Here is a 9,086-nt window from a genome sequence, read left to right as displayed (position 1 = left end):
CGAGTATTTTATATATAATTTAAGTTTGTAAAACTTTTCTATAAAATTGTTTTTTTTTTCGCTTTTTATTAACATTTTCCAGCACACATGTTACAACAGTATAGCAATGTTGCATCAGTGCAGTATCGCTCTTCGTAGTTATCGAGCTCGATCAAAGTTATCGCATTCTCTATTTACCCTTAACAAAAAAATCACTTAAATTTCATTCGCGATAATTATATATTTTGTGAAAGAAATAACAACAAGAACAACAAAATGCCCGAAACTGAACAATTGCCCGATGGATGGGAGAAGCGCACCAGCCGCTCAACTGGTAAATTAAAGAATCATTTGTTCTGTATTGAAAGCCATCGTTTTGCAACAAAAAAAAACCGGCAACATTTAATTTTGGCACGTTTTGCACTTTTGCAGGTATGAGTTATTATCTTAACGTGCACACAAAAGAGTCGCAGTGGGATCAACCCACAGAACCGGCCAAGAAATCCGGCTCTGCCAACACCAGCGGCGATAATCCCGATGAAGTACAATGCCTCCATTTGCTGGTCAAACACAAGGGAAGCCGTCGTCCCAGCTCGTGGCGTGAGGAGAATATCACACGCACCAAAGAGGAGGCGCAAATGCTGCTCGAGGTCTATCGCAACAAGATCGTTAACAATGAGGCCACATTCGAGGAGCTAGCACGCTCCTACTCCGATTGCAGTTCTGCCAAGCGTGGAGGCGATTTGGGCAAATTTGGTCGCGGTAAGCTCTGCAATCTGACCGAAATTCAATGGCCCTATTTACATATATTATTCGATGTATATTACAGGTCAAATGCAGGCACCCTTCGAGAAGGCAGCGTTCGCCTTGAATGTGGGTCAAATGTCCGGCATTGTGGACACCGATTCCGGCGTACACATCATATTACGCAAATCGTAAACTCACATTAGAAAATAATAAATAAACAAAAAAGATAAAAATGTACAAACAAATTCTGCATTGTTATTGTATATGTATGTGTAGTTAAAACTAATTATTTCATCATATAAAGTAGTAATTCTATTTGCCAGCCAGTTCGAGTTTCTTTGCCAAAATCGAGGCTCCTGATGACTTTTGTTGCAGCAACAAATCACGCAGTGTCTGCGAGTCAAAGAACTTCAGCAGCTGCTGCTGCAAATCCGGCGTTTTCTCCACCAGCGTCACAAGCACATAGCAAGCGCGATTAATAGGGAACCAGCCAGTCAACTGCAATATATAAATGAATGTAATTAACATTGCAACATCTGCTGTAGATTTTCTCTTACCACTTCTGGTGTCAAGCTCTCCAGCAACTTGGCTGAAAATGGCGTGCCATCGCATTTCAGATCCTGCTTAATGATTGTCTTTAGCACATGATGCATACCGCTGTTCTCAATGCCCAATTCAGTGGCAGGCTCAGCTGACTTTGTATCCAGCTTTGGTTTCTTCGTCTGCTTTGGCTCACCAGTATCATCGTCGTCGTTCTCATCATCATCACTTTCTGGCTTTTCCGCTGCTGGGACAATAGACACCTTCTTCTTTTTGTTCTTGCGCTGCTCTGTAGCCGCCGCTATAATCGCTTCTGTATCCTTCGACTGTGTCTGTTGTTCGCTATCAGCTGGCAATGGTGTTATCCGCCAATCTGCAGCAGCCACAATGGGAGCTAATGCAGCAGCTGCTTTGTTATAATGTTCGCCAGTAACTATAAAGGAAATATAGGATTAATTATAGTACATATTGCGATAGCGCAATTCTCACTTACTGTGCTTCAGTATGGTGATGGTGACCAAGCCAACGCTGCTATTTGACAACCAGAAACCCGGATCCTCGCACATGGCCAAGGCAATGGGCTCCTCAATCTGCTCCAACAACTCCTTGCGACGTACTTCCTTATCCTTTTTGCTGTGCACCAGACCATCGTCAATGAACTTGATAAATGTGGGATGGAAGCAAACAGTATCGCCGGGTGCAATTAGCCATTGGATAACACGACGGCCATGGGGACTGGCGACAAGGGTTTTCAAGTCGCCATGCAACGGATCATAGACGGACTTCTTAGCCGCTTTGGTGTCGTCGAGCACATTGAATAGCGAAATGAGGAAAACATGTCCATGCTCGTGCAGAGCAATCTTCAGCAGATGCTCCTTGATGTTCTTGAGTATAGCCTGAAAATGTGAACGGGTTCGTTAAATAATCTCAAATCTTGAAACTCATATTAACTACTTACACGACGCGTCTTCGGCTCGGAGGCGTAGAAGCATAATGTGGATGCTTCGGTGCCTGCTTTGGTGGACAAGAGCTGCGGCAAGCTGGCAGCCAAGGTGACGGCGATTTCAGCCAAATTCTCGCTAGCCTTCAGATACTCAATGATGACATCGTGCACCAGGGAGCTGTCCAAGAGTTTTTTATTGGCCAAATGCTCAATATTGGTCTTGACAGCGCCCATTATAGATGCCTTCATATTGCTGGCATCCTTGTAAGTGTCGCTCAATGTAGTCACATTGGAATCCTTGTTCTTCTTGTACAGCTCACCATAGAACTCCTGTCGCATGTGACAACGCTGCTGTTTCGTTGCAGCCTGATAAATGTCATCGACCAGCTTGCCAGCAATATTGTGACCAGCCAAACGCACCAGGTTGCCCATGAGGGCATCGGCCAACTTGGATTTGGTGGCGGAAGTGCAGTACTTCAGCATGGCTTGAATGCAAAAATGCGAGTACTTTGATTGACACATAGTCACTGCATCTGGCATCAATTTATCGCTAAGCTCAACGCGAAGCGCTGGCGAACCAAACTTAATCATGCACTGCAATATGCGAGCGGTGTCATGAGCCTTGGCCACCTTGTTAATGTTGTCGGCGGACACGTTGAGCAGCTTGTACATTTGCTGTACGAGGGTATCCTTATTTTTGGTAGCATTACTACGAAAAAGTTGAGATTGAAATTTTGAAAACTACTTTTTAGTCCTTCATAGTTTGGCTTACCACTTGAGCTGTTCGTAGATCTTCTTCACCTCGACGGTCACTTCATAGGTGTCGCGTGTCTGTTTGCGTTTCAGCTTTAGCTCCTTTTTCTCTTTCTTAAACTTGTTCCAATCCGTTTTTTCAGTCGATGTGCCGTTGGCTGCTGTGTTTTTTCCCTTTTGATTGCGATCTGCAAATTTGTTGTTCCGTTTAGCGCTGTCTGTTGCTTTTCTCTTCTGCGCTAGTTTGTCAGCGTCTTTCGTGGATTTCTCCTTTTTATCGGTTGCGCGCACGACCATGTTGACCACTGAGATTTCTACGAAAAAAAAATAAAAATAAAACTCGCCAAAATCTCTTGTTTGTGTGCAACGGCAACACGTGCAAAGTGATTATCGATAAGTGCACAGCAATCGACATCTTCAACAACATATCGAATAAGCGCACAAATATCGCAATGGCATCATTACAGCTATCGATAAGATGCACTTGTACTGATCTAAATATTATTAGAACGTTATAAAAACGTCAGTAATATAGTGTTTCAATTTGAACAATATATTTAGCATCTAATCACCAATATAGCAAAGACTTGTTATAATATATGCATTGTTGTGCTGCTTTGGTACAGTCGCTACGGTAACAACAACAAAATAATTGAACCAGTTCCAGGAGAACTAATAGTTGGTAGCCATCGCGATACATGCAGTCAACGATGTTGAAATTGCAATAAAAAACTGACATCCGAATTCTTCTATTAAAAAAAACACGAGACTAATGTAATAATACATTTACTTATTCTACTATTCCTTTAAAAATAACCCTTATGTACAAATAAAAACATCGATATATATGTATGTAATCGATTTTTCTCCAATTCTTATCGGAACTGCTAATTGAACTCATTCCGTAGCGCCCCCCGAGCCAAGTCGACGGCACAAGTGGATATATACATAATTGTTGTATTTTTTTTTGCGCGGCAAAAAGAAAAACAAAATCAAAGTATACTTCTGTTTGTTTTTGATTCCTTACATCCCGGCAATTTGCGCGCACAAATTGATTACAAATGGTGAAGCTTGGCAAAAAGAAATTGGCGGAGCTCAGCGAGCTGAGCAAAAAGCAAAAAATTGCCGGATCTGCGGATAGTGATGAGAGTACTGCGAAGAATGGAGATGGCGATAAGAAGAACGAAGTTGTTAATAATAAGGACACAGTATCAGCGTCGTCGTCAGCGGATGATACAAAAAAATGAAACAGTGTCGAAGAAGCGAAAAGCGGCTGCACAATCATCAAAAGCGAATGAAAAGGATGGAAGCGAGACGGATGAAAGCGACGATTTGCCATTGAATGGCAGCGGCAGCAAAAGTTCCAACTCCAATTCCGCCAATGTACCGCCGCGTAAAAAGCTAAAGAAAACACCGCCCAAAGCAAAGTCAGGAGCGTCGTTGACGGCGACTGCAAAGAGTGAAAATAACAACAAAAAGGCTGCGGCCAAAACGAAGGATACACAGGAAGATGAAGAGGATGATATCGTAGAAGAGGAAGATGACAATGAGGAAACAGAATTCGAAGTAGACACAAAAAAAACATTCCAATTGGCGTTTAATTAATCATCTCATATGGCCTTTAGGTGGAAGCAATCGTTGGTCACAAGTCAAAGCGGGGTGAGTCCTTTTTCCTAGTGCGCTGGAAGGGCTACGGTAAGGATGAGGACAGCTGGGAGCCGGAGGCGGAATTGAACTGCGATGACTTGATAGAGGAATACCGCAAGGTAAGCGCAAAACTGCTGATGCAATTCCAACAATTCTTACATTTTGTGATTTTAGGGAAACCCAAAAAAGAACACCAACGACAAAAAAACGACGACCAAAGGCGTTGGACGTGGCCGCAAATCGGCAGCCAGCAAACAGTTATCCAAGCAGGAGACCGATCCGGAAAAGGAATGGGCCGTTGAACGCATCGTCGACTTTATGGATGACGACGAGCATGGCGCATTATATCGCATACGCTGGAAGGGCTTCGGGGCTAAGGATGACACATGGGAGCCAGAATCGAATTTGTCGTGCGAGGGTCTAATTGAGAAATTCAAAAAGAGTCTGGAGCAGCAGGGCAATGTCGATATGAAGCATTTGCGTGAGTCTCCCAAGAAGACAAAGCGTCTGGTCAACGAGACAATTCCACGTTCCAATCTACACAATCGCATCGAGCGCTCATCGAAACGCTCTGCGGCAAAGAATCGGTGAGACAAAGCATCCAACATAATAATAACTGCTCTAAACCAAATCTCTCTCTCTCTCTCTCTTTCAATATATGCATTTTTCCCTCTTTTGATGTAACTAATGCCTTCTCGCTTACGCATGCACAGCGTTTTCTATGGCGAAGAGTGAAATGGAAGAAACTCACACGTCGACAAGAAAATCGTATGATTTGGAATATCGTTTACGACTTTTTCCTAATCATGTTAGGATTAGGATTGACATAATTATGTGCTGCATTGAGACGGAAAAAGCAACACACAAACACACACATACACATATGGAGTAGTTCTTTAAATTGTATACTTAGCAATCAATAAGTATTTCCCCGAATTAATCTTAGATATTAAGCAAATGAAATCATCTCTTTAAAATTAGCATTTAATTTGAATCGACGATTCAAGATTATGTTTTTTTCAAACAATTATCAGTCAGTCACTCTGAATCCCTTTTTCTCCTCATACACATACACCGGCATCATCCCGGTCTCACAGATTAAACAAAAAACAATTTAAGTTGTGCAAATAATAAACCATAACATACAAATAACAAAAAAAAAAAGAAATTTACCTTGTTCGGGACTTGGTAACTCCTCAGTTTGTGTGCTCTTCTCGAGCTTTCCGCATTGTTTTTCAATTTCTTTTGCAATTGCCGCATCCACACATCCGAGCAGTTGAATAAGTATTTCGTTGTCCATTTTAAACCCGAAAATCAAGTGATTGATTTAATACACAAATTAAAGTGTTTCCGACAAAATTTGCGAGAAGAATGAGAAAAACTTGACAGATTTTGCTCGCTAGTCGAAGTGACATCTGACAAGGAGTTGGGCATCGATACTTAATGTCAATCTTCTATATAAATTGCCAGAATAACAACTAACCGATGCCAATTCATAGTTGTCATTTTGACAATTTCCATTTTTTTTCTTCTGTCAAATTTAATTAAAATATTGGGGAAACATATGTTAGAAATCTACATAATCAAGAAACAATTCTTTCATATTCTTTTGTAGTCCAAATTATTATTAAAGTGTTTCAGAATTATATTCATTTATATTTTTTTCGAATTGCGAATGTTTTCCTATTTTCGCTAAACATATCTGATTATATTTAACGGAAGCATTTAATTTCCTCCTTCAGAGTGTTGGATACAGTCTTCATTAGGGTCTTTCTACAAATTGGAATTCATTTGGTTTTATTTATTCTTAACAGTATTGTATAATTTTGTTTATCTTACATCGATGCGACACAAGTATTGCACCATTTGCGCACAGTTCTCAGCATTTCAGTTTTCCATTTTATGTATAAGGTTGGTTTCTTCTTGTGCCGTATCCAAAGATTTCGGGCAGCGCGATGGCCAGGATAGCATATTGGTACAGCAAAAATCATTTTGGGTTTCTTTTTGATTTTGTCATTAAACGATCTCATTTTCTCCAAGTTTTGCTATACTCTTCACTTCTGCTGACAATGTCAATGTCAATGATGCTGACAATTATCGATACTATCTTTGGAAATTTAAGATTACATTGCAAACCTAAATATTAAGCAAATTATGTCAAATTCAGTAAATGACGTTTTTCTGACTTTGAAGTTGTGGAAAGGAATATGATTTCATCAGCTAAAGCTTTGCCTGCCCTCGCCTGTAAACGTAACAAGTATTGTCGAAACAAAATTATATATCTATCTCTTATAGTCTAGGTGTTCATATATACCGACGGGCAGACAGACAGACGGACATGACTAGATCATCTCCCCTGTTGACGTTGATCAAGAATATATATGCTTTATAAGGTCGGAGATGGCACCTTCTGCCTGTTCCAAATATATTTCCTGTCGGCACAAAATTATAATACCCTTCTACCCTATGGGTAGCGAGTATAAACACTAATCATAATGTGGAAAATGTCATAAACATTAAAACATTGATAACATTTGAAGGTTTAATTCTTTTTTTTTGTTTTCATTTATTGCATTTGATCAGCCAGTTTTTGTTTTTTGGCGGAGACAGTTTGCATTTAGGCTAGGGATAGATGGAGGTGTGTCTGTATTTATGGCCTTAGAGACCCGCTTGCAGGCCGAAACCGGGTCCCTTTGGCTCCTCGGACAAAGATGTGGGCTTGCCCTTTGGTTCGCTGGCGAAGCGTCCGTTGCGTGGACCGGGCGGCGAAATCTTATCCGCTTTCAGATCATTCAGAATATCCTGCATATCCTTGGCGGTCAAATCTTCCTGCAAAAAAGTTGATAAACAATTAAATCGATATAATAATATATTTCAACTTGCATCGCTAACTGACTGCAGTATCAACTGTATGAGTAAAGAGGCTAACATAGACAAAATATTTGGTCTGAAAATTTTATTTCTGAGTTAAACCTTTAAATAAAATTTGTATCAGAACCGAGGCTTTCTGTTAATTTAATTCATCTAGTACATGATTCAGCTCATTCAAAATTAAAATACAGTATTCATGAATTGGGGACGACGCTTACAAATAAATTGTTTAAAGTATATTCAAACAAATGCTTGATAAAAGTGGAATTCTGCGTTTAGTTGAGACACAAACAAGAGCATGTATTTTAACTAGTGCTTAACGCAGTCATCTGAAATGATTGTTGCTTTCATTTTTGACGAACATATTAATGCAACATTGTGCTAAAATTATTCGCTCATTAGCTGCTATTGATATACTATAATATTAACTAGATGATGAAACGATATTAAACAAAGAAAGTGTTAGATCAAGCTAACAAAATGATGTATGCAGATCGCACACCTATAAAGTTGTAACTATCTCTATCAAAGTTATCAATCAGTGAATTAAGTTATATTATACAAGTCCAAGTACAACTCACGTAGTAATCATCATTGACGGACACCATGGGGGCATTGACACAGGCGCCTAGACACTCCACCTCGGAGATGGTGAACTTGTTGTCCTTGGTCGTCTCGCCGACGCCGATGCCCAGCTGCTTCTTGCATGTATCCAGAATGGCATCGGAGCCGCGCAACCAACACGGAGTTGTGGTGCACACTTGAATGTGATATTTACCCGTCGGCTTGCGCATGAACATTGTGTAGAATGTGGCCACCTCGTAGACACGCATATTGGGCAATCCCAGGATCTCGGCCACCTTGTGCATAGCCGAAATGGGGAGCCAGCCGTATTGGCGTTGCGCTAAATCGAGCAGCGGGATCATGGCGCCACGCTTGTGTCCCTCGGGATAGATGCTGAGAATGGCGTCCACACGCTTCTTGTTCTCGGCGGTGAATTCGAAGGGTATGTTCGGATTATCCTCGGGCGTATCGCGATGCACGAACAGATTGTCGCTGCGCTGGGCGCTGCTCGTGGCAATCGCACGCAGGCTACCCCGCTGCCATAAAAAAAAACAATTGTTATTTCTTTATATTAAAATTACATAACTTGCAACTTTGGGCAAAACAATGCGTTTGTTTTTTTCCCCCATCCACATTTGCATAGATGTACGTCCAAGTTACTTACGACAACGCTCAGTGTTTTTGCGGCACAATTTGTTAGCATTTTGTATGCTTTCAAGCGACGTAAATAACACGAAAAAAAAGTTGAATATTATTTCAATTGTCGGTGCCCCCCCAACCAACGACGTTGATTGCTACGATTTCAATCAGCTGTTTTGCGGCAGTGCTGCATGTTTAGATATATCGATAATATTGAAATCGGTACATTTATAGTTTGGCGGTACATTGCATAGCCACTTGCGGCAAATAGTACATTTTGTTAATGTCTCCTCTCTCTCCTCTTCTCACAAAATTATACGATTTTAATTTTCTTATATTTTAAAAATATAATGTTAAAAAATGTTTAAATTCAATCGTAATTTCCTGTAAATAATTAAATCGA

The 9,086-nt window shown here is 40.6% G+C and overlaps 4 protein-coding genes across 4 annotated transcripts; 2 read left to right on the top strand and 2 right to left on the bottom strand.

Moving 5' to 3' along the window:
• Positions 1 to 133: 133 nt before the first annotated feature.
• LOC132796608 (putative peptidyl-prolyl cis-trans isomerase dodo) lies at positions 134 to 972 on the top strand. The gene is made up of 3 exons (XM_060807845.1): positions 134 to 313; positions 412 to 741; positions 809 to 972. The coding sequence occupies exons 1-3, from the start codon at positions 256 to 258 to the stop codon at positions 916 to 918; spliced, it is 498 nt and encodes a 165-aa protein (XP_060663828.1). The 5' UTR covers positions 134 to 255; the 3' UTR covers positions 919 to 972.
• Positions 973 to 1,038: 66 nt separating this feature from the next.
• On the bottom strand, positions 1,039 to 5,935 carry LOC132796603 (protein penguin). The gene is made up of 6 exons (XM_060807840.1): positions 5,783 to 5,935; positions 2,982 to 3,276; positions 2,225 to 2,918; positions 1,760 to 2,162; positions 1,284 to 1,699; positions 1,039 to 1,224 (listed from the first exon to the last, which is right to left on the bottom strand). The coding sequence occupies exons 1-6, from the start codon at positions 5,907 to 5,909 to the stop codon at positions 1,039 to 1,041; spliced, it is 2,121 nt and encodes a 706-aa protein (XP_060663823.1). The 5' UTR covers positions 5,910 to 5,935.
• On the top strand, positions 3,863 to 5,761 carry LOC132796605 (M-phase phosphoprotein 8). The gene is made up of 4 exons (XM_060807843.1): positions 3,863 to 4,528; positions 4,588 to 4,728; positions 4,784 to 5,196; positions 5,323 to 5,761. Exons 1-4 carry the CDS (start codon positions 4,106 to 4,108, stop codon positions 5,342 to 5,344), a joined length of 999 nt encoding a protein of 332 aa, XP_060663826.1. The 5' UTR covers positions 3,863 to 4,105; the 3' UTR covers positions 5,345 to 5,761.
• A 1,207-nt stretch (positions 5,936 to 7,142) lies between the features above and the next one.
• Positions 7,143 to 8,862, bottom strand: LOC132796607 (NADH dehydrogenase [ubiquinone] flavoprotein 2, mitochondrial). Its single transcript, XM_060807844.1, has 3 exons — positions 8,709 to 8,862; positions 8,062 to 8,580; positions 7,143 to 7,438 (listed from the first exon to the last, which is right to left on the bottom strand). Exons 1-3 carry the CDS (start codon positions 8,745 to 8,747, stop codon positions 7,268 to 7,270), a joined length of 729 nt encoding a protein of 242 aa, XP_060663827.1. The 5' UTR covers positions 8,748 to 8,862; the 3' UTR covers positions 7,143 to 7,267.
• Positions 8,863 to 9,086: the final 224 nt, after the last annotated feature.

The sequence above is a fragment of the Drosophila nasuta genome, chromosome X (genome assembly GCF_023558535.2).
Source record: "Drosophila nasuta strain 15112-1781.00 chromosome X, ASM2355853v1, whole genome shotgun sequence".
Taxonomy (NCBI): Eukaryota; Metazoa; Arthropoda; class Insecta; order Diptera; family Drosophilidae; genus Drosophila; species Drosophila nasuta.
This window is presented reverse-complemented; position numbering and strand designations above follow the sequence as displayed.